Source organism: Bison bison, unplaced genomic scaffold, assembly GCF_000754665.1.
Source record: "Bison bison bison isolate TAMUID 2011002044 unplaced genomic scaffold, Bison_UMD1.0 scf7180017864072, whole genome shotgun sequence".
Taxonomy (NCBI): domain Eukaryota; kingdom Metazoa; phylum Chordata; class Mammalia; order Artiodactyla; family Bovidae; genus Bison; species Bison bison.
In genome coordinates, this window is record NW_011494644.1 from 4,942,870 (window position 1) to 4,967,553 (window position 24,684).

At 39.4% G+C, this 24,684-nt stretch overlaps 2 protein-coding genes across 5 annotated transcripts in view; one reads left to right on the forward strand and one right to left on the reverse strand.

Moving 5' to 3' along the window:
- The window catches only part of METTL9 (methyltransferase like 9), a 50,184-nt gene extending 25,849 nt beyond the window's left edge, over positions 1-24,335 (forward strand). For 2 of the 3 annotated variants that reach the window (XM_010837193.1, XM_010837191.1), the window contains exons 4-5: positions 1,199-1,383; positions 22,083-24,335. In XM_010837193.1, the coding sequence (XP_010835495.1) occupies positions 1,199-1,383; positions 22,083-22,288 (391 nt within the window). In that variant the 3' untranslated portion in view covers positions 22,289-24,335. The remainder of the gene's footprint in view (positions 1-1,198; positions 1,384-22,082) is intronic. The other variant, XM_010837192.1, reaches the window with a different exon arrangement.
- On the reverse strand, positions 8,890-20,111 carry IGSF6 (immunoglobulin superfamily, member 6). Of its 2 annotated transcripts, none has more exons than XM_010837189.1 (6): positions 19,565-20,111; positions 15,547-15,903; positions 12,898-13,004; positions 12,025-12,072; positions 11,598-11,675; positions 8,890-10,431 (listed from the first exon to the last, which is right to left on the reverse strand). In XM_010837189.1, the coding sequence occupies exons 1-6, from the start codon at positions 19,629-19,631 to the stop codon at positions 10,384-10,386; spliced, it is 705 nt and encodes a 234-aa protein (XP_010835491.1). In that variant the 5' UTR covers positions 19,632-20,111; the 3' UTR covers positions 8,890-10,383. The 2 variants fall into 2 exon arrangements, with proteins under 2 accessions (XP_010835491.1, XP_010835492.1); XM_010837190.1 differs by lacking the exon at positions 8,890-10,431 and adding an exon at positions 10,446-10,702.
- Positions 24,336-24,684: the final 349 nt, after the last annotated feature.

Genomic DNA, 24,684 nt, shown 5'->3' on the forward strand with positions numbered 1-24,684 from the left:
AGTTTGTATTTCTTTTTATTCTGCTATGCAAAAATGTTCTGAAATGTCATAAAATATCTGCTCAGTGTGATCAAAGACTTGTTTAAAAGGTCCTTTTTCTTGTTTCCTTTTGCTCCCTGTCTCTGTCATAACATGCCTCACCTACCACATTCTGATTAATATAACCAGGCAGGAGTGAGTAATTAATAGAATTGCCGTAACACTGTGACAAAGACTCTTGATATAAGGACTCCTACCCTCTGTGAGTAAAACATTGTAAAGGACTAGAAAGTGTTCTTAGGGCGCAGGAGTCAGGGAGGGGAGAGAGTGAAGGAGCGGGAGAGAGAGTGACTATGTGTGCATGAGATACTGAGCGCTGAGAGAGGTGTGTTAACCATGGTCTTCACTTACTGTTTTAGCAGGATGTCCTGTGCTTTGTTTTTTCTACAGTTATTTAGATATGAAGATTCTAGAATATGAAATAGTATCTCTCTCCTAGAACATGCTATGCTATGCTATGCTAAGTCACTTCAGTCGTGTCCGACCCCATAGACGGCAGCCCACCAGGCCCCCCGTCCCTGGGATTCTCCAGGCAAGAACACTGGAGTGGGTTGCCATTTCCTTCTCCAGTGCATGAAGGTGAAAAGTGAAAGTGAAGTCACTCAGTTGTGTCTGACTCTTAGCAACCCCATGGATTGCAGCCTAACAGGCTCCTCCGTCCATGGGATTTTCTAGGCAAGAGTACTGGAGTGGGGTGCCATTGCGATGTGCGCAAAAGATCATAGGTTGTAAATGGAAATTATCTTATATCACCCTAACCATTCTTAAAATAGGAGGCACCCTAGGAATAAAAAACATGATTATATGGTGTATATTACATCCCAGTGAATGTAAAAGTTGAATTCTTCATTCATTAATTGAAGTTCAAGAATTTGATGCCCTAGTTTCATAACCATTTTTATCATCTATATCTTCGTACTTATTCAACATACTAATTCGTACAAAGGAAACTTTGTATGTTTTGGAAATAGATAAAATGCTAAATTTAAAGAAGTATGGTTGTCTACTTTTGCATGGCCATTTTATTACTGCAAATATATATTATAAATGAAAATTTTGAACTTACTTTGATTTGGAAGACAAAATTAAAGTCTTTTCTGGCATCTAAATATTTCTAAAGATGTCTTTAAGGGTTTTTATATCTTTCTGATTTTTCCAGAGTGCTTGGTATAAATGAATGGCAGAAGACAGGGTTCCAGTATGATGTCATCAGCTGCTTAAATTTGCTGGACCGCTGTGATCAGCCTCTGACTTTGTTAAAAGATATCAGAAGTGTCTTGGAGCCAACCAGAGGCAGGGTTATCCTTGCTCTGGTCTTGCCTTTTCATCCCTATGTGGAGAACGGTAAGTGTGGACACCCACTTAGTAGGCCTGTTATCCAGCATTGGTGTTTGTGATTCTGTGCAATCACAATTAGACGTGATCTGGTATTTCTTAGAATACCCTGATATTTAACAAAGTACAGTTAACCCGTGTAACATATCGCCTCAGGTAATGTTTGTCTTCATGTGGATTTTATAGTGCTTTCTTTGTACTCTCTTTGCAGTGGTAATAATTACTGAGCTGGATTTGCCTGCTCAAGATTAAAAGCCTAAAATGCTTTTAAATGGAGCCTTCACCACTAAGTTAATAGCCTTTTGAGCTGAGTCAAGCAGTAAATGATGCCTTTTAGTCTACCTGAATATACTTGTTGAATGTCATAGCTATCTTGTATTTTACATCTCTTGTCCCTAAAATGATAAATGCTGTTGTTATCCATTTTCCCTTTTGAAGACCATTTGTGTCCCAATGCGTATCATTTCTTTGACGTTTGGTTTTTCAGTCGCATGGTCTTACTCTTTAACAATATTGAATGAAGAATATCTCAGAAGAAATGGTTAGATTTTATACTGCCTCATATTTACTATGACTTTTGGCCATAGTCACATTAATTCACACTTGGCTTTAGCTTATGTGATTTGCATTTTAGATCATGTTCAAAGTTTTGACTTTAAGCCTTGTTTGCATTTTTGTAAGTTATTGTACAATAATTAAAATGTATTTATTATGTAAGTAACACATGTTAATATTTGAAAATCTTTTCTTCTTTTACTGCCTTGTTCAACTTTGGGTTCAAAAAACTCTTTAAGAACTTGTTGGCATTCTTGAGAAGTCCAGTAATATTTTGCTAGCATCATAGTTATCAAATACCTGTAAAAATCTTCATCCTAAGGAATAATGCTCAAGTTTGCTTATAACTGTGGATTTGTGTTGCCACTCACTTGCTCCTTTGTTTCTTCTTGTTCTTATTTTTTTGCCCCATCAGGTCTTAGTCCCTTCTAATTCAGTGCTTGTCTTTAACATTTACCAAATGTTTGTGGATCTGTTGTTGATAGTGGGGAAAATGGAGAATTCTTTAGACATAGGAAGGTAGGAACAGAATAGATAGAATAGATGTGTTTCCCCCCGCCCCCGCCCCCATCTAGCATGTCCATTTTTACATTCCTTTGTTGAGCCATTTTGTCACGGCAAAGAAAAAACTGCTTGAACGTGTGAGTGCCACACCACGCCTATGTTTGTGGGGTAGGGAAAAGCCTGGTTAATGTCATCCTGATAGTTCAGTGGCCTGACCTGTTTCAGTGCTGTTCCCTCTGTGAGTATGCCATGGCTCCATCTCGCTGCATTGCCGTCACTAGTCATCAGCTGGCAGGTCTGGGCTTCCTGTGTCCTGTTGGGCAACCACACGATGGAACTTTAATGCTATTTCCTGGCATAGCAGGAGGTGCACACAAGCAGGGGAAGAAACGTCAGTCTAAACATGAAATCTATTTCCTTGTGTTTCTGACACTAAAAATTGAGAGGAAGTTAAACTGGACAAGAGGGCAGACTCTAGTAAAGGACTGAAAACAGACTCCTTGCTTGTGGATGCGCCGAATTGCCTGTTGAATTCAAGGGGTCTGGTGTGTGACATAGAGCAAACCTGAGATGCAGAGCCTTGTTGCTGTGGGTCACCTTTAGTGACCTATAAGTTTTGTAGACTGCTTGTGGTACTCTGTTATTGCTTCCTTTTCTCTGAGTTAGATCCTAATGATTTCCGTGTAACCCCATGTGAAGACTCATGAGGTACAAAGGGATCTTGCTGTGTGAGTTCATGAATACAGGACTGGTTTAAGGATATCTGAGTGTATTTTGCATTCTTGACTCAGTTTATTTTAACAAAAGCAATTGTAGATGAAGTAATTACTGGTGTAGTTTTTTTGATTGGTCTTAAAGTTGAACAACAGCAATTTTATTGCTTAGATTAATTTAGGGGAAAAATGCAAGATACATCTTTCAGTTTGTTTGGTGTACTGACCCAGTTCTGGTTAGGGGTTACTTCTCACTAGAATTGTTTCAAACATCAGAAAGGGGGAAAGTATGTAATCAAGAAAAGGAAACTTATATTGCAAAACTGAAAATTTAGTAATGTTTAATTTTTTTAAATTGTGATTTTTATGAAAAGGTAATTCATGGTAAAAAAAAAAAAAAAAAGTGTTAAGCAGCTTCCTAGAGAGTATATAATGAATTTTCTCATCCACTCCAGTTTCACAATCTTGTTCAGGTTTCTTGACTATTTTTCTAAAGATAGTCTATGCAACTATGCTTGGACATGAAAAAAATTGATTCTATAATCCAAGCCCATGATAAATAGTTTTGTTGCCCTTTTTCACATAAGTATATATCTAGGAAATTACGTGTAAGTGTCTGTGTCCTTGTCTGCGTGTAAGCGTTGGTGTGCTGGAGCTGGTTTTACGGGCTCAGGAGAGCTGATTGTTGCATTGGCAGGAATTTAGTGAGCTGGTTGTTAAACTTCGCCATTATTGAAGTTGACTTCTATGCGAGTACTTACACCATGGAAACGGGCAAACTCTACAAATAGACTCTCCCTTCTTCTAGCTCATTGGTAAACATTTACCAGTACACCGCTGGGCATTGGTAACTTTGCTTGATGAGGCCTCTGTTGATGTACTTACAGATACTGGCAGTTTGCTTTGTAAAGACAGGTGAAATGAATGTTCTTAGGGAGGTCTTGCGCACATGTGTAAGTAGGTATAGGGATGTTATCTGTTTCAAGAAACAGAAGGAGCAACTGAAAAATAAGAGTTTATTTTAGAAGAGTGATTCCAAGGTTGGTTAATTCAGTGATGAAAGCACCCATTGAAGTTCAGAACTTGCTTTCATTTCTTCATCTTCCGTGTGTTGACATCCCCCGCAGTTACAAAATGGCTGAAGCAGCGCCAAGCATCGTGTGTAGGCATGACCGAGCCTTGGAAAGAAAGAAGCATTTTCTCCCAAAGGTTTTTTTTTTTTAAGTGAGGGAAACCTTTTCCAGAAATCTCTCTGGTACATCACACTTTAGGTCCCATTAGTCCCTGGGCCAGGAAGAACCCTTGGAGTAGGAAATGGCAACCCACTCCAGTATTCTTTCTTGGAAAATTCCACGGACAGAGGAGCCCGGCAGACCATATAGTCCACGGGGTCTCAAAGAACTGGACACGACTGTGTGATTGAGCATGCTCTTGGGCACTGAACTTGCAGTGAAGGTGGAAGGGATACTTCTGTTCCACAGAATATCATTTAAAAAGCGTTTACTGAGTGATGCTGGAGATAAGTGAGCAAAAAACATGCAAGTATTTTTGTCTTCATGGAGCTTAGTTCTAATGAGGAAGACAGATGGTAAACAAATAGCATGTTGTTGGTGATAAGTGTTACGAAGAAAAATAATAAAGGTAAGAAAGGGCCTTCTTGGGATTGGGAGTTGGGTTTAGGTGCTGTAATTTTAAAGAGGATGCTCAGGGAAAGACCTCATTGAGAGGGTGATGTAGGGAAAAGGCTGAAGGAAATAATGTTTAAGGTTGTCTGGATGATACATTTCTAGGAGTGGAACTCCTTGTTAAAGAGTTAGTTTTCCAAATAGCTACTCTGTGATCCTAATACCATTTATTGAATAATAATCTTTCCCTAATGCTTTGAAATGCCACCTTTATCATGTATATTCTGTGTTAAGTCACTTCAGTTGTGTCCAACTCTTTGCGACCTATGGATGGTAGCCCACGATGCTCCTCTGTCCGTGGGATTCTTCAGGCAGGAATACTGGTGTGGGTTGCTGTGCCCTCCTCCAGGGGATCTTCCTGACCCAGGGATCGAACCCACATCTCTCATGTTTGCTGCATTGGCAGGCCTCTTATGTCTGCTCTATTGGCAGGTAGGTGCTTTACCTCAGTGCCACCTGGGAAGCCCTTTGATCATGAAGTCCTATGTTGGTTTCTATTCTCTTAAAATTTATACTTCTATATGTGTGCCAATATCAAACTATTTTAATTACTGTAACTGCATCATGCATGTTAATATCACAGTACTAGTCTTTCCTAATCAGTTCCTCTTAGATTTTTCTTGGCTTATTTATTTAGCAGATCAACTTTAGCACTAGCTTGCCTAGTTCCCCTATATTATATTTATAGGTTAATTTACGGAGTATCAGGTCTTCTAGCTGATAATAGTATGTCTTTTAATTTGTTCAGTTATGTTCTTTCATAACAAAATTTTCTTCATAGAGATCCTACCCAAGCTTTGTTAGATTTATTCTAATGGTGTGTGTGATATTATAAATAGGATTTTTCTTCATTGTTTAAACTATAAAAACCTCCTGGCTTTGTATAATTGACAAGTGTTTTGTCCTTAAGGTGTTCAGCATGATGATTTGGTATACACGTACATTGTGAAATGATGACTGCAGTCAGTTAGCACACTCATTACCTCACAGAGTTACCTTTGTGTGTGTGTCTGAAGAATGCTTAAGATGTATTCTTGTAGCAAATTTGAAGTGTACAGTTTAGCATTATTAACTCTAGCCACCAGGTTGTACGCTAGGTCCTCTGAATTTGTTCCTCTTACACCTGAAAGCTTGTATCCTTTGACCAACATCTGAGTTCCCCGACCCACCAGCTCCTGACAGCCACCATTCTGTTCTCTGGTTCTACAAGTTTGACTTGTTTCAGTTCCAAGTATAAGTGAGATCATGTAGTATTTCTTTTTCTGTACCTAGTTTATTTCACGTAGCATAATGTCCTGTGGTTTTATCCATGTTGTCTCAAATGGCCCTCCAGATACTCTGCGTAACACAAGAAAAGCAGCTTTTTGTGTGTGTTTGTGTTTGTACCAGTTTTGTAACTATTTACCTTATTGGATTATTTTAGTGTTTCCAGTAGTTTCCTCCATTGATTCTCTTGGGGTTTTTAAAAAAGACAGTTATAACATCTGCAAATGGTTTTGCTACTTCTTGTTTTTAGCCTTTTTTTTTGGTCCGAGTGAATTTGTAGTTACTTCCAGAAAATGTTTTAAAAAATGGTGGAAACCTTTGGTTTTTACTTTAATGAAAAATATGATTCTGCCTTTGGGCCTGAGATGGATGTTTGGCTAGAGATAGAATATTTTTCAAAAATCCTGTTAAAAAAGTCAGGGGTCAGTGTTGAATTCTGTCACCTTTGTTTTCAGCCTCTGTGGTTTTTTCTCTGTTGTCTTATTAAATCAATGGTACTTTTCTAATACATATTCACTCACATATCTCTGTGCTTATGTAGGATAGTCTTCTTTGTATCACTAGATTGTATTTATAATAACTAAATAAAAATATTAACATTAATATTACTCATAAATGATGGTCTGATCTAATCTTTCATTTGGAAGATGTTATCTTTCTCATGTTCTGCTGATTTTGTAAAAAATAATTTCTGAATTCCTTCTAATGCTCTGGAACAGTTTAAATAGCATTGTGGTTACTGTTTTTGAAGATTTGGTAGAATTCTCTGAAACCAGCTAAATAAACCTGTACATTCTGGAACCCTTGGCAACTTTCTCACTTTCTTCCAGGGTGATTGTTTGGGTTAAACTAGACATGTTCAGTCTTAAAGTTCCCCAGTCTTAATAGAAATAAGCAAGGCTCTGGCAAGACTGCTTTGGGGAAAGAGTATGGGCTTTTGAGGGCTAACCTGTTTTGAAATATGCTGCTAAGTCACTTCAGTCGTGTCCGACTCTGTGTGACCCCATAGACGGCAGCCCACCAGGCTCCCTCGTCCCTGGGATTCTCCAGGCAAGAACACTGGAGTGGATTGCCATTTCCTTCAGTGATTGAAAGTGAAAAGTGAAAGTGAATTCGCTCAGTCGTGTCCTACTCTTAGCGACCCCATGGACTGCAGCCTTTGAGGCTCCTCCATCCATGGGATTTTCCAGGCAAGAGTACTGGAGTGGGGTGCCATTGCCTTCTCCGTTTGAAATATGGGTCAGCCCTTATTGCCTGAGCTTCTCATGAAGCTTAGTGTTTTATCTGTAAAAATGGGGCTGATTTTACCTTGAGGTTTGTTGTGAAGATGAAATAATATAGTGTATAGGATAGTGCCCAACCATGTCTGTCTCTATTGGTGTTTGATACATGTTAGATTTGTTTCATTCCATCCTGTTCTGTTCCTTTATTTTTATTTGTGGCTTCTTAGATAAGATTTGTTCACAGTCCTTCACTTTGAAGTATTTGTCAATATTTTTGCATTTTAGCTTGGTCTCAAATTCTGTGCCTTAAGCATCAGTTTATGTGACTCGACTCCATAGACACTGAACTAGATGCCTATTAGCCCAGGCTTTCAAACTCTCTTAGCACTAATATAGTAGAGAGAAAGGTATGACTTACTCTGAAACTTTCATTAACACCTGTTGGTATGTGGTGTCACTGCTCTGGACTAGAGGGGAGAGTGTGTAGACACTAGAACCATGTCTGTTCTTTTTCATCTCCAAGCTGTTTTCAGTTTATTCTGTCTTGATTGTCTTGGAAAGTGTAAATTTCAACAGAAAGCTGTAGCTTTTCAGTGGAAATTCTGGATGCTCAGGAAAATTAATGTTAGGGATTCAATGAGTGGTCCTTATGACAAGGCGTGAGGGTCAATGGCTAAGGAGTGAAGTGTGCTTCGTATCTCAGTTGAAGGGCTGAAAAAATATTTTTCTGTAGAAACATTGTTCAGTTGCATTCATGTAAGGGTATTTAAAAGACTTTTACGTACCAGGCAGTGCTAAGCAGTAGAAGTAAACAGAAATGAGACAAGTGCTTCTAGTTTTAAGATACTTAGAGACTAGTTCAGAAGATGTAAACAGACAGTGGCAGGATAATCTGAAAAGAAACATGAAGTTCCATGAGTTTAGAGAAGGAAAGTTCCATTAACTGCTGGAGGAGTTAGGGAGGTTTTCGTGTGGGTGACATTTGACGTGTGTTTGCATCTATGGCGTGTTTTACTGTATGCACACGCAACAGCAGTAAGATGGGAGCAAGGTGGGGTTCCCAGGTGGGGTTCCCAGTTCAGTGAGACCCAAGGATGGCGTGCAAAAGAAGCCTTTGGTTGTAAACAGTATAGCGGTCAGTCAGTATTGTTGGCTAGTTGGATGAATAAAAGAATGAATAATATATATATTTCAGGCACTCATATATGACCTCAAGGAATATAACTACTTGGGAAAATATGTTCCAAAATTTAGCTTAAAAATTAGTCTCTTAAACACAGTCCTTGCTTATATTGGGAAAAGTGTATTCTGAATCAAATACAAGTTTGTCTTAGGGATTTTGTTTCCTCATTAGTTACATGAAGAATGATATATTTTCATCCCTGAAAGGACCAAAGGTAATGACTTTCAGAAATCAAAAGGAAATGATCAGATCCCTTCTATTCACCTGGATGGTGGTAGCACTTAACCTTTTCTGCCATCTGGTTTAGAAGTTCATTTATTTCAGTCAGGCCAGTGGTCTCACAGTTGAGGGAGTATGCAAGACTGTTTATGTTGGGGTACAGGAGGGAAATGTTAACATTTTTATTTATATTGCTTTGAATGCCCATTGTTTAATTTCTGTTTTTGTGTATACACATATACACACATACATGTATATGCATAAACTACACAAAGCATATGTTACTCACATGTGTTTTCACATACGTTTACACACAAAATGAGGTTATGTGCCCCCCCAACCCAGATGGAAGGGTTAGAGGTCCCTGATTTAAGCCATCAGTACAAAATGCTTTTAAAGAGATCTTAAAATATTTGAAAATTTAATCTGGGGTTTAAAAATAAGAATGGATCTCATTTTATACCAGTTTAAGAGGAACACTTTAAATAAACATAATAGGTTGTAATTCAGGTTTAATAGCAGATATATACTTGCAGGTACTTTAAATAGATTTTTTTGTTACACAGAAGTAACTTTCAGAGAGCGATTCTCTAACATGTTTTCTTAGTGAGATGGTAGTAAGTACCATAAGCCTCCTTGCTACACACTGCCCCTTGTCCTGCATTTCCCTCCTTAGTTGGTTAAAAATCACACTGCAATGCGTAATACAAAACTATACTCTGTATGATCCCAACTATGTATAAAGTGTAGGCTTGTATAAATGTGTGTGTGTACATAGGTATATTTTTGTGTGTATGTGTGTGTGTAATACAATGACTTAGTAAAAGAGAAAAAAATATATGGCAAAGGCTTGCTCAGTTCCAGTGCTTTGCCAAAGCCTTCCCTGGTGCTGTTATTTGGCGCAAGACTGACACCTAGAGTCCATTGTAGCTTATTTATTCTGAGGTTTTCTCTGGCTGAACCTTCTGCTTTGGATTTTTTGTTAAAATAACTAAAATGTTATCATAACTAAAATGTTGCTGTGTTCTATTGTGCCCTCACTTTTTGTTGGTAGCAGGATGTAAGTTATTTTGCATACCCTGGCAGGAAAATGTGTACTGTGCCACTGGCCCATTGCAACACTAGAGGAAATAATACTTGCTGCAAAATACTGTTCAAGATAATTTTTCTCTAACTCAGATTTTGACACATTCCTTCCTCTCTCCGTTCCTCTTTCCCTGCCAACTTGGTCTAGTTGGCCCACCACATCTAGAAACCATAAAGACAATTCTTCCAGGCAAGACTGAGGCACTTGGTGTGACTTCAGATCATCTTCAGGGTATCAGTCATCGTGTGGTTATGTCGAATGGAGCAGATACAGAAGGACATATGCTTTAATTGGAAGTTTTTGAAGATGCTTGACTACTTAGAATTCTCCTACCTAGCAAATTAGGAAAGTATTTTTCAGTTGCATTTTGTTGGGTTTTAGTATTTTGGTAATTTCCATTAGTAATAGTTTCCTTATATTCTCTGGCATCCTTCTTGTAGCTAGTTGACTTTTCCATTTACCTTAAATTGTTTTCTAAAAAAAACCTGATGGATGTATATCTACTAATACTTTCATAATGTCTGGAGTGGGATTTTCAGTGACTTCATTGAAAGTCAGAAGACTTCTATGGTCTTTAATAGTTAGAAAGCGCTGCTCTGTTTTCATAAGTGTTGTCGTTTTCCTGCAACAGTAAAATAACAAGACACATTTTAAGTTTTGTAACCAATAACACCACACTAAGAGCGACATATTAATTACAGTGCCGTCTTGCATTCTCCAGTAACCATAAAGGTCCAGTTTCCACTTTGCCTTTATTTGGAGTAAGATGTGGGAACTAAAGAATAACTTTCTTGTTTACATGCCATTGTCAAAGCCCTGACTGAGGGCTTTAAAATTCCTACTTCCAGGCTTGTCTTCTAGCCATTTAATTTGGCCTCTCTGCTGAAAGGTGCCTGTGTCAATAAAAGAAGAGTGTGAACATGCATTTGTAATTATTCAGAGTGGCATCTTAGGTATTTATAATTAAATCTCTTCTTTATGTACTTCTATATACATTGAAGGATGAAGTGACTATTTAGATGATACTATTTCCTGGATGAAAATCCTTTTTAGAAATCAGATTTAAAAAAAAACACATCTCGTATCAGAATTCTGTTTCATTTGCCCTCATGGCTGCTGTTTAAGAAAATATCTCTGCTAGTGTATAAGTTCTTTATTTTGTATATATTTTAATTTAAATCTGAAAAGTCTGATCAGGTATCGTGGAAACTGTCTGCTCTACTAGCTGTAAAACAATGTCTTGTTTGAAAAAACCTGTTTTTATAGGACTTTAAGACTGTGTAAGGACTATCAGAATGTATTATAGTCAATATATACATTCTTCCTATCACTAAACATCAAAGGCTGAAGAAATACTCATCTTTTATTCTTATTATCTGTCTTTTCTAATGTGAGCAAGTAAGTTTTCTGTATAATTTGATCCACAGATGTTTGCAACATTTGCTTAATGGTTACTACTGATGCAAGATACAGTCCAAAGAAGCTTTCAACCCACAAAAGCATCCTTGTCTGTATTGAAAACATTACCTGTATCCAGTGTGTTTCAGAAAGATTTCATGTCACTAAGATGCCAACCTGGTGTCTATTTGATATTGCATCAGATGTCCTTTGTTACGTATTTATCAAAACAAATGCATTTTATGAAAGTCCTCTTTCAGACTCTTTTTAAAGAAAAACTTGATTATTGACAGCTTGCTGGCAGCCAAGTTTTTTTAGTTAAACATGCTTTATATCTTTTTAGTTAAGCATACTTTTTCGCCTTACATCTTTTTGATATTTTACACTTACAGTTTGTTGGCTTGTTTGTTGTCTCTTGCTATATAGCTCTTGAGCAATTTCCTGAAAAATACGCCGAGCACTCTTTTTCTATAAATACAAATAAGAAAAAAAAATGTTGTCTTATGATGAAAAGCAATGATTATTGCACGTTATCTGAGCCTTTTCTTTCTTTATTGGCCACCAGTCTTAGAAACTACCCCACCCAACACATCTGTACCTACAGTTAACTCTTGTATTTTGAGTATATTAAGTAGAATTTATGATTGAGACCTGTCAATTTGCCATATATTCTACCACTTGAGAATATAATTTTTATCAACAATAGGAAACAGTACGAAAGTTGTTCTGTGATGATGTTCTGTTTCTTAAATTATTTTCAATGTAAAATAGTTAATAACCACAATTCTGAAGATGTTTTACCAGCATTGGTGTGTACCTTTTGTGATTCTTCTGTTTCTTTCTTTCTTTGAGTGTTAGATTTTGCCTGTCAGGAAGAAAAGGAAAGTCTTACAAGACATGTTGTGTACTCAGAACAATCATGGCAGGTATCTCATACCATAATAAGGTTAAACGAACTTAATATTTAAGTAATATGCAGTAAGAGTAATTTTCATGTCACTTCTGAGGTGTTTTTATTAATAGCTCAAGCTGATATTGATAATAGGATTTATGGTAATCTTAATATAACGCATACATATCCCCTCTTATAGCATGTGAACAATGAGAAGTATAGTCTTTCTCAAAAACTTTGGGCCTCTTAAAGATATTTTAAGGCAGTGTCTAATCTCTCTCTCTCTTTTTTAAATATTTATTTAGCTGTTCCGGGTCTTAATTGCATCATGCAGGACTTTTAGAAGTATCGTGTGGGATTTAGTTCCCTGATCAGGGATTGAATCTGGGCACCCTGCATTGGGAACATGGAGTCCTAGCCACTGTACCACCGGGGAAGTCCCTCCAGTCTCTTTCGTTAACCTTTTTCACTCTTAAAGATTGTTCTTAGGCCTTTCATACCTTCCCCACCAGTGGAAAAGTAGCGTGTGTCTGATGGTTATAAAGAAGGATCTCTTAATCCCATTTATGGAAAGAAAACCATATAAATTGTGTACTCTGGTTAATAATTTTCAGTGATGAAAACTTTTTGCTTTTTTCTGCAGACCTCTTCTGCAGTAGGTATTTCCTGCAGATGCAAAGGGATATGTTAATTAGGTGAGCTATTTTTGAGGCTCCCAACATGTGGAAAGATGGAAATTATTTCCTTAGGATAATTTTCAAGGCCATAGGGACATCTAATGCAAGATGTTTGACTTACTTTGGTGAGGACGATGAGGATCACGAGCACACTGGTGATGTAGATAGAGAACAGGACTAAGACGGCTATCAGGGCGGACTGCAGTTCCTTGCTGAGAACCTTCATCTCTTTGTTAATTACAGACAGAGAAAGAGACAGTCACTATTGAAACATATTATTGCAAATATATGTATAAAGTGTAATTGAAACTAAATGTTAAGGGGGACACATGAGCTTATGCTATTTGGCTATTCATATAAAAATTTATTCAGGGGCTCTTGATTTAGAAGGCGCTCAAGTATATGATCAGAGAAGGCAATGGCACCCCACTCCAGTACTCTTGCCTGGAAAATCCCATGGGCGGAGGAACCTGGTAGGCTGCAGTCCATGGGGTCACTAAGAGTCGGACACGACTGAGCGACTTCATTTTCACTTTTCACTTTCATGCATTGGAGAAGGAAATGGCAACCCACTCCAGTGTTCTTGCCTGGAGAATCCCAGGGACGGGGGAGCCTGGTGGGCTGCCGTCTATGGGGTCACACAGAGTCGGACATGACTGAAGCGACCTAGCAGCAGCAGCAACAACAAGTATATGATAGTTAAAGCCAGTTCATTAGTTCTTTAAGTGTATTATGCCCAAAATGTTACTCATTTTTAAAACTTAAAATTTTAATAAATTCAATTATTTGTCATATGCTAAGAATCACTTTTTATGTAAATTGTTGCTTAAAGTGAGATAAACATTTCAAGACAGGTTGTTCAAGGGCGTTTTAAGTTTCTTTTAGTAGATACAAGGGTCACCAAGAGTCTATGGAGTTAAAATTCTTTCCCACATATGTTTATGACCTTGAACTGTACACATAGGTAAGCAGGCCATACACTAAGATTATGGTGCTCACTGAACGCTTGTATGTTCAGTGGTGTTGTGTGTCTCTTCTTTCTAATAAAGCTGGAAGTAGAATTATTGAATCCATTTGTACGTTCTGAATTTCTCCCTCGCTGCAGTAAGTGTCCTGTTCTCTAGGTAGTGATGAAGTAACACACCACATCTTCAAGTACGCAATTATTTGAAGTACAGAATCCAATTAAATTTGTAATTGTTATCTGAATAACTTGTGCTTTTCAACTAAATAAGCCCGTAGATGCTTATCCTGTGAACTCAGTTTATACAACATACATTTTTCTTGTGAAACTTAACAAATCAACCATATCTGTAAAACTTAAAAAAGTTTCAAGTGTGAAATTAGAGGCTCTGTTAAAAAGGTAGGAAATTGCTGTTTCTGTCTTAATCGTATTTTCATTCCTACTCTTAAGAAGGGTGTTTCATCACATGAACTTGCAGTTTTGAGACCTCCTTCTTTACAAACCATTTTTCTTCTGGCTGTTGTTTTTTATAGAAGACACATGCATGCAGTGAGAGATACAAATTGCCACGGCTGTTGTGTGTTTGTGTTAATATGTGTTGTTTAGTCGTGTCCGACCCTTTCAGGTCCCATAGACTGCAGTGCACCTGGCTTCCCTGTCCTTCACCATCTCCCGGAGTTTGCTCAAACTCAAGTCCATTGAGTCCGGGATGCCATCCACCCATCTCATCCTCTGTTGCCCCCTTCTCCTCCTGCCTTCAATCTTTCCCAGCATCAGGGTCATTTCCAGAGAGTCGGCTCTTCACATCAGGTGGCCAAAGTATTGGAGCTTCTGCATCACTCCTTCCAATGAATATTCAGAGTTGATTTCCTTAGCTGACATTAATTATTTGATATAAACCAGGCACCATTAAAAGTGCTTTATGTGCATTAACTCATTTATAATTTACCCCTACAAGTGAGCATAAACTAACATTAAATGATGGTGAAATAGCAAAAGTTCATTAGAACACCAAAGTAAGAATTGTAATATAGGACAATCTGGGCTCCTCGAAGTCCTGTGTTAAAACCAAAAGCCTGATCAATTTGAGTTTATGTTTTAATGATCTCAGAGCTCATCGTACTAGTTTCTTTAAAGGGGAGAGGTCTGAGAAAAGCATGGAGTTACTGTTCTTCTCTTCCTTTCTCCAGAATCATGTGAAGCTTTTCCTCACAATTTCATAATTTATAGGTCTTAGCTAGGCTCAGTGTCCTCACCTGCATGAGGAGATTGTCATGGATTTTAGTAAATCTAAGGAAACCACACCGACCCTTTTTCTGTTCATTATCTATGCACAAGGGGGTAAGGTCAGGGGTCCCCCAGTGGCTTTACCTAAAATTTGTGTTTATTCTTCATAATGCATATTTTTTTAATGGGTTCAATTTATTGATTGCTTCTGCTTCTTCAGTGTTTTGTTCTAGATGGTGCAATACCAGGCGAGATCCTAACAGGGCTCTCCGTTAAACGTCGTATTTCAATGTGTGTAACATGGAGAAAGGAGGACGTAGCTGGTCAGCCTTTGCCAGTGAAGTCTGGACATAGAGAGGATAGCACCTGCCATAACCCTGACTGTGTCCGCGGAGGCCGAGAGATGGGATTGGAGTAGTTCATCAGTCCAAACTGCATGTTGGCTAGTGTGAGGGTCACACTGTTCACTGGCTGAGCTATTAAGTTATCAGATGTATCTCCTAATCTCTGCATAGAAGTAAGTGATGCATTTAAGGGACCAAGCAGAACACACTGTACGGGAATAAAGCTTTGACTGACCTCTTACCACAAGCACAGTCCCTCTTCCCGTTTGCTTAGCTCTCGGTTGCTTTGAGTTGGGAAAGGCTATTCCACAGACGTAGATTGCACTGTCATTGAAAGTCAGCCTGTTCACAGTGAGGGAAACCTGGTTTTGTGCCGGATTCTCAAGTGTGTATTTGTCTGTCTTACTTCTGCATCCATTCAAGCACAGGTTCTTAGACTCATGAGTCCCGTAGCGAAACCACAGGCATTTTGGTTGCTCTGCAGGGCACCCCACTGTGGAGAAGGAGCAGGGCAAGGTTACGACCTTTTGCATGTAGTCCACTTGAAGTTCAGGTGGTTGAGACACTGAGACGGTGCAGTCATCCGCGACCCCTGTAGGAGGAAGCAGAGGAGCTTGATCAGTGGGCGTCTCACCTCCCTTTGTCCTGTGCTCCTGTTTTATCGACATTTTTGAAGAATCCACTGAAAACCATGGCTTTCTTGTTTTTACCTCACTCTCAGCACAGACAAGACTCTAAAAGTAGACACTGGTGCCAATATTTTATGATAACTATAAATGGAGTATAACCTTTAAAATTGTGAATCACTATTATAAAGTTACGGTACACCCTTAACTTTTTTTTAACTTGTACATTAACTTTGCTGCTGCTGCTGATAAGTCGCTTCAGTCATGTCCAACTCTTTGTGACCCCATAGATGGTAGCTACTTCAATCCAAAAAATTAAGACTTAAAAAAAAGGTAGACGCTGGTGTTCCTTACTTTTCTTGACCCTCTGAGTTTCCTGACCTCAGGCTGCTGGAGCACAGTGATGTCTGGTACTTAAAGGGCAGCCCTGGGGGTGGGGTGGGGATCTCCTTTGCTGGAGGTGACAGCAGATCTGAGTTAGAAGGTCGGGGTCCACATGTACACTCGTGGTGTACTTAGGAGCTGTCCGTTGATCTCCCTGTGCAAATCAATTGCTCTCTAGGAGCTTGTTTCCTTATCTGAACCCCTGGACTCATAGGAGTATTGCATTCAGTGTAGCAATAGGTATCAAAGCACATGAGCAGCAGGGATTTTTTTTTCCTGCCTTTTAAGGTTGTGATTGCTAGGAATTCATGACAGTTTACAGTTGTTCTTCAGGGAGTCTAGTTGTCCCAAAGGGAAACATTGTAAAAGGCTGTATGTACATCTGGGAAATTGCAGCCCTGGCTCAGCCAGCCTTTCGTTGTTGAGCAGAGGCCTGATGAGCTGGCCATGCCACTGCCCAGCAGGTTAGTTTCTTTCCTGGCTCGTGTGTGCTGCTTTGTAGCCTCTTGTAGCTTTAATTTACTTGAGCAGTATTGTGATTAGGAGTAGACATTTGAGTTTGGATCCTAGCTCTTGCTAGTTCCTAGCTCTCTGGTCTGTTTCCTCATTAGCAAAAGGGGGATAGTGTTGAGTATCATGAGGTTAGCAGGAAGTTTCATGGAGGCCATCAGTGCACAAGGAGTATTTACTTACCTGGGTCTAAGTAAGTATTTAATGAAAGGAGCTATTTCTGCTGCCATGGCCACTCCTGTCTCCACAGGATCATATGCCCATTTTAGATATAGCTCTAAATAGAGCTCTAAAGAGAGAGAGCTCAGCTGATAAAGAATCCACCTGCAATGCAAGAGACCCCGGTTCAATTCCTGGGTCGGGAAAATCCACTGAAGAAGGGATAGGCTACCCACTCCAGAATTCTTGCGCTTCCCTGGTGGCTCAGCTGGTAGAGAATCCACCCGCAATGCAGGAGACCTGGGTATGATCCCTGGGTTGGGAAGGTCCCCTGGAGAAGGGAAAGGCTACCGACTCCAGTATTCTGGCCTGGAGAATTCCATGGACTGTATAGTCCATGGGGTCGCAAAGAGTCGGACATGACCAAGCGATTTTCACTTCACAGCGTCATGTCAGCAGGGCCGAGACTAGACGCCCCATCCAGTGCTCTCCCCGCCGCCACATCATGCTGCTTCCCTGTCATGGGGGTGGGTCCCTATGTGGCCTTCTATCTAATCCCAGGTTCGTGAAGCTGGAAAGCTGCTCAGTTATTTATTACTGGGAAGACCTGCCCTCAGCCATTTTGGGGGCAAGGGAGGCTGTATGTGAAATACTGTTGGTTGAGGCAAAGTGGAATTTGTGCATGTTTTCACTCTGACTTTGTGTGGTTACATGTTTCTACATGGTCTTATTTGTCTGACTTTTCCCTTTGCTGTTGTACACAAAATTAAAAAATAATCCAAGTTGTCTGATACAAGTTTCATATGGGCTTTTTGTCACTTAACATTTTTCTTATAGGTCCTGACCCAGAGCAGAAGAATTAAAACTAGAATCATGGTATTTGTGACCCAGATCTCTTCTCACCATGTTGTAATTTTTGTTATTTGTGCAATTGGAGATGAGCTGGGAGCTTTTTAGCAACCTGGTAAAGGTAAACCAGATGAGCGGGTAAAGTCAAGTCACTGGAGAAGACCAGGCTTCCTGCGTCTTCAGCCAAGGGGCTTAGCCTCTCTCCTAAGGCTGGTGGAAACGGCTTTATAAGGTATAGTAATCGTTAAAGTGTGGGAACTTGAAGTGGGCCTGCCAGAGTCGTGAGGTTAATCAGCAAGGTCCCAGTGTCAACTCCTCCATGAGGTAGTTTTTAAAAGGGAAGCTACCTTTTAACATTTTTCTTGGAGAACTAGTGTTCCAGGGTAAAATAAATACTTGCAACTTAGAAGTTTCATATCTCTGCTCGTGACCACCTCAGAAGGGAGAAAACCGGGTCCAGTGGTTTCCTGTGAGAGCCCAGGCTGTGAGGAGACGGCTGCTCCCCCCGCAGCCCCGCGCCATGAATGAGGCGGCAGCTTAGTGCAAAAGGGAAGTTTGGATACTGTGTCAGCCTGCAGCCCACTCTGAAGAGCTGCACTTTAAGAGCTCTCATATCCTGTAGGGGTTCTTTTAAACACAGTACCCTCTGGAAAGGTTGAAAGTTTATCTTCTTAGTGGAGGGAATAAAAAAAGATTACTGTTTTTGAAAACCAAGCTACAAAATACATAGAAAAGTAATTTCCGAACTTTCTAAAAAACGCCTTTATGGAAAATTTCGAACATACGCAGTAGTTGACCAGCACAGTAACTTCTCCGCCATCATCTGACTTCAGCCCAGTCTCGTTTCAGCTCTTCTCCCTACTTGTGCCTTTATCTCGTGTTATTTTAGGGCAAATTCCAGATAATTTGTCTGCACATCTTTCAGTATATGTCTTTGAAAGATAATTCTTTTGAAAAATAATACTAATTAGACTACTCTATAAAAGTAATATATATACACTTATTAGGAAATAAATAGACTTATTACTGAAAGTAGAAGCAAAAACATCACCCATAGTCCTTTCACCGCTCTGCCCCCACCAAATCACTGTTAACATTTTAAAATATTTCTTTACAGATGAGAAAAAAATAAGAGCTTTTGTTCCCTTTCCTGGCCTATGACCCAAACTTTGTGAGCAAATCTGAGATTATGAGATTTTTTAGAACAATGATGAAATTATTAGAACTGTGATACAGGAAACTCTCTCATAGAGAAAAAACAGGCAAAAGTATCCATATATTTGTGATATGGTTATTTTTCAAGGAAGGAGCCATTGCAGTTTTTTAAAATGACAGGTACTTCAATTTATAGAAATTCGGCTTTTTCTGAAAGACTGTTCTTTAAAAATATTTAAGTATTTAATTCAGAGTCAGTTTGCCTGTATGGGAACTGAATTGTTAATGATTAATGTGATTTTATGAATATTTTCAAGCCTTTGTTTGGTGAGGTACTCTTCTCTAAAGCAGCATGATAGCAAAGGAAGTTTTCAATGTTAATATTAATTTTTTTTCTCAGCTGTTTTTTTATTACCTATTTCTCTGAGAAAAAAGGAAATTTGTCACTTTAGACAGTTTCCATAATGTTATACATTTAAAAATCTGTAGGGGCTTAAAATATAAATGAATTTTTAGATGAAAAGTAGCAATTGATTTAAATAAAATGGAGGGAAAATAAAAGAACCTTACCGACATAAAACAGAATCAGATTGAATTCCAGACCGAGAATGATCTTTCCTCTGTTCACGGTCTCCATTTCTGTGTGTATGTATGAGGTGTGGGGAGTGTATTTGAAGAGAGTTTTGGCTTTTTTTTTTTTTTCTAAGTAAGGAAGAAACAAAGAGAGGAACTCTTATTGAGGAAGCATAATTGGGAACTTTTTGAAATTGTGTAAAGATTGTTTGTAATCCAGTTTCACCATTTAAAGTTGAGATTTTAGCCTAGAGCACATTTCTAAATGTTCATATGGTCACATTTTTCTTGGGTTTTACAAATCCTCAAAGATGTTAGATGTTTTGGGTGAGATTTTGATTTACCTTGGTGCATATTCCTAGAAAGTATTGTTTGACAGATAACTCATACTTAAATTTTCTAGAGCAGTTCAGTCTCTGCTCTTGGGCATCTAATTTGTTCTTGGTGCTGGGCTGATAACTGCTGGAAATCAAGGAGAAGCAGGAGGAAATATCTTCATGTAGTGTGCTAAGTCACTTCAGTCGTGTCCGACTCTCTGCGACCCTGTGCACTGTAGCCCACCAGGCTCCTCTGCCCATGGGATTCTCCAGGCAAGAGTACTGGAGTGGGTTGTCACGCCCTCCTCCAGGGGATCTTCCCAACCCAGGGACTGAACTCACATGTCTTCCATTTTCTGCATTGGCAGATGGGTTCTTTACCACTAGCGCCACCTGGGACGTCCATCTTCATGTAGAGACAAGAGAAAAATCAGTGAACAATGAATAAATAAGTTGGGTGCCATTAACTAATTGTACCCCAGTTTTGTTTAGTCACTAAGTCATGTCCAACTCTTTGCGACCCCATGGACTATAACCTGCCAGGCGCCTCTGTCCCTGGAATTTCCCAGGCAAGAATACAGGAGTGGGTTACCATTTCCTTCTCTGGGGGATCTTCCCAACCCAGGGTTCGAATCTGCATCTCCTGCATTGGCAGATTCTTTACCACTAAGTCACCTGGGAAGCCCTTGTGCCCAGTTTTGTGTGACCGCTTTTATTGTGAAATAAATGTGTGGAATCTTTGTCATCCAGAACCCCATCCTAGTCCCTCGGGGGCTTCATCAGTCAGGTTATTTGTAAACAGCAGAAAGTGACTTGGGCTGACTTAATAAGCAAAAGGGAGTTTATTGAAAGGATTTGAGGGTAGCACAGTGAGTCCCTGGGAGGACTGGAGAATCATGTGTTGTGGTCTACATGCAAGACACATGCCCTGAAGTCTGCTGTAAAGCTGATCTGAAGAGCACTGCCAACCGGCAAGCACTGCTGCCTTGGCGTGGCCCACAGCCTGTCAGTGGTACTGCTCCGTGCTGCCCGAGCTGCCTGGACTCACACCACTGCTCCGCCTTCCCAGAGAAGGAGCCTCACGTCCCCACCTCTGGGCCACTTGCTCCTCATTCCAGGTCTCAGGGGAGTGTTTCTGACCTGAGGTCATGAACCAGTGCCTGAGCTGCGAGAAAGAGGAGGGGGAAGCTGCTTCCCCAGGCTTTGCCTTCCACGGGGAAGAGGGGTGCTCGCTGCCGGAAAGAATGAAACCCTCTCCACTGTACTGTGTGTATGCTTGGCACCTGTTGATTATATATTTTGTCATTTACAGAAAGTTATTCTCAATCTGTATTTAGTAATACTTTTAGCATTACTGTGTATTTTTTTTTTTACATCATAGTTGCGTCTGAAAGCACCCCCCAGATTTTATATATACCACTGTGTGTGTTTGTGTGTGTGTGTCTGTAGTCAGTGCTTGGTATGTATGTGAACTGAAGACTTTTTCTAGCCCCCTAGTACCTGGGCATCTGACGCTCATGGGTTTGGAAATGACTAATGTTAACACAGACTTGAGTCACTGTTCCAAGAAATGCTAGGTTGATTGATCCATTCTAGTATGTTATCCTCTCTCTGGTTCTGGAGGTTAACTTGTGTGAAATTCTTCTGCAAAGTTAGAGAGTGGATTGACCTCCCTTGAAAAGCACACCAAATGATCTCTTTTTAGAAATTAAAACCCTCCGTTAACCTATTTTTACTTTCAGCCTGATAAACCCCTCTAGTTAATATGTGGCATGATTTTACTACACTAGTGGCGTTTTCTTACGTTTATCCAAAGCACTCTTTCAAACTTTGTTACACCCTGCCTCAATATTTAATAAGCAGTTTTCCAAACCTATTAACCATTACACACCAGTCAGTCTAAGGGAGGGTGATATCAAGAAACTGTCAGAGCAAGTAGTAGTGTGGGCTTTGGGTCTGGTTTAATGAGGGATTACACTTCTGTCCCAGTGTTCATTAACCTTGCAAGCTGGGGCACGTTCTTCAGTCTTCCTGTCTCTACTTCCTCTTTGTCCTACCGCTGGGTCACCCGGGAAATCATTCATCAAAGCACCCAGTGCTTGGCACACACCAAGTCCTTAGCAGATATTGTTCTTCCCCTCTTCTCTCTTTTGAGTAATCTGTTTGTTCAAGAATTTAACTTCATGTTTTTGTTTTAGTAGGTGGCAAGTGGGATAAACCATCGGAAATTTTGGAAATCAAGGGACAGAATTGGGAAGAACAAGTGAATAGTCTGCCTGAAGTTTTCAGAAAAGCTGGTTTTGTTATCGAAGCTTTCACCAGACTGCCATACCTGTGTGAAGGTGACATGTATAATGACTACTACGTTCTGGATGATGCTGTCTTTGTTCTCAAACCCGTATAAACAAGTGGAGGTTGAGGTCTTCAGAGTCCAGCCCAAGAATGTACACTCCGGAAGAGGATCTGCAAGTTCAGTTATGTGAAGGGAGGACCTTTGGGGACTGCCATTCTAAATATCATGTAGGAATTTTAAAAGCCAAATTACTAATTATTGCTTTGTAGTGTGTAAAAGAAATGTTTTTTAAAAAAACAAAAAACCAACTCTTTGAGGATTTTTATCAACTCTTTACTCAGTAATGCAGGTCACACTCCGATTATGGAAAATATTTTTTATACTTAATTGCAGTAGGGACTCATTCCCAAAGCAATAGTCATGACTTCACAGGGAACCAGTAAATGTGGGTTGTTTGTAATAAAATGAAGACTGGGCAATAAAGCTGTCTTTCCAGTTGCAAATATTGGTTATAAAGTATAGCCACTGATCCTCTTTCATGTTTAGAAATTCTGTCATTATTCCAGAAAATGTTTTTAATCATGCTAATAAACTTTTTTTGGAGGTGACTTTGGCATCATGTTGGAGTTACTATAAGGCTTCCCAAGCATCTTTAATTGCTTTGCTTCAGGTGTGCCCAAGTAGTAGCATATATGAAAGAAAGATGAAGTAGATGAGAATATATGGTAAAGGAAGGCTTTAGACTTGGGGTGGGGTGATTACTGCAAATTGTGGTGAACACAAGCAACCCAGACTAACTCTCAAAAGAACAGCCTCATTCAGATGTACTTCAGGGACTACCCTCACTCCCCAACTCATATATATATGTTTGTTTGTTTTTTTTGAAATTCAGAGCAGTGGGTTCTGACTTTGTGGTAACTTGTGTCCTACACTCAGAATTTTGCTTTTCTGGACAATCTCAGGTTCTCAGAATTGGAACATTCAGTTTTGTCTACTGACAAGAACACCACCTAATATTCTTTCAATTCAGCTTCTTAACTCGGTCCTTGTATATACCTCTTTCACAGAACTTGGCTCTTCTCGAAATCCTTAACTGAGTTTATAGTTTGCCAGGAGTATGGTTTGAGAAAACCATGTCAGACTCATGCATTCTAGAATCCGTGAGTGCCTCCAACCATATATCCAGAAAGGTTGCAACGAGCTCATTACCAAGATCGATAACCATTGTGGATGTTCCAAAGAGCAGAGCACTTAACCCAGAATCTAAAATCTCAGTAATCATAGAGATGCCAATTTGAGATCATGCCTATTAACAATATGTTATTCTCACAACTTGCTTTTGTCAGCCAGGTGTTACATTAACTATTCTCATCTATATGCTCATAGAAGTCATCAAATCAGCACATTTACTGCAGCACCTGGGCATAAAGGAGAACTAAAGCCTTGAGAAGAATGACTTTATTATTCAGTAAGAACAGCATTCCCACGTCCTGACACCAGTATCTTCCACTGTTATTGTGTAGTCGTAATAAGAGTTGGGTTATGTGATTTTTGCAAAAGCGTTATTGGTGCTTTCAAATGCTTTTTTCCCCCCAGGAATTCAAATAAGTGAAGTGCAAATACTTAGCACCTTAGATTGTAAAAATAGAGGAAATGAGTAAATTTAATGTAGTTCTTGTACAGTTGAGTTTTGCTTCTTTATAAGCTTCATCATCAGGGGTTGCTGTTTAGACTGCTGAACAAGAGCGCAAGAGTGACAGATGCTCAGAGGCAGGTTGTTGCAAAGTGTTTCATTAACTTTGAGAATTAATTTGATAGTCTATTTGGAAAAAAAAAGAAACAAACCTCCTTCTTTTCCCCCCAAAATCAGAGAAAGCATATACATTTATGCATTTTAAAGACAAATACTTTCTCAAAATCTGAGGTTCTCTGAAAATCAGCTTCTCAAAAGTGCAGTTTTTTGGTGAAAATTTAAACCAACAAATCGCTCACATTTCACGCCTGGTCTTGAAAGTCTTGGTGGTATATCATCATTCCACTAGATGGCAGTGTTGCTTACTGAGCGTCAATGACTTTATTTCCCCTTAAATGGAATCATGTTTTTTCTTTTTTTCTCCCCAAAGTATTGATACAATAAACTGCCTTCTTGTCTGCACCATTCCTTGTGTAAGTGTTTCATATCAAGTTAAGGTTGTACTGGAGGAATTAAGAAGACCTCTATTTGCAGTCAAAGCAAGCTAGCCAGTTGACCTTAAAGGTCACAGAGAAAGGAAATGTAAGCTGCACCTGTGAGGCAAAGCTCTTTGCACCTGCAGCTGTAAGCCTCTGGAGTGTTTAGACCACTGATGTCAGAGAGTGGAAGGGAAGAAGACATAATAGCCTTGGTCATTTCTCCCTTGTGCAGAGCTGTTAAGAGAGACAGTGTATTTTCTACCCTTCTCTTATGTCACATCAGTTTTTACATAATTGACCTTTAACAGAAAAGCAGTTGGGCTGGGAAATAAAGT

What these genes read in the sequence shown, in the direction of transcription:
- IGSF6 (XM_010837189.1), bottom strand. Translation starts at nt 19,631, where the DNA reads ATGGAGACCGTGAACAGAGGAAAGATCATTCTCGGTCTGGAATTCAAT. An exon ending in GACTGTGCTTGTGGTAAGAG is followed by an intron (nt 13,005 to 15,546) that starts GTCAGTCAAAGC and finishes TAATTAACAAAG; the next exon opens with AGATGAAGGTTCTCAGCAAG. An exon ending in AACAAACAAGCCAACAAACT is followed by an intron (nt 10,432 to 11,597) that starts GTAAGTGTAAAA and finishes TTACTGTTGCAG; the next exon opens with GAAAACGACAACACTTATGA.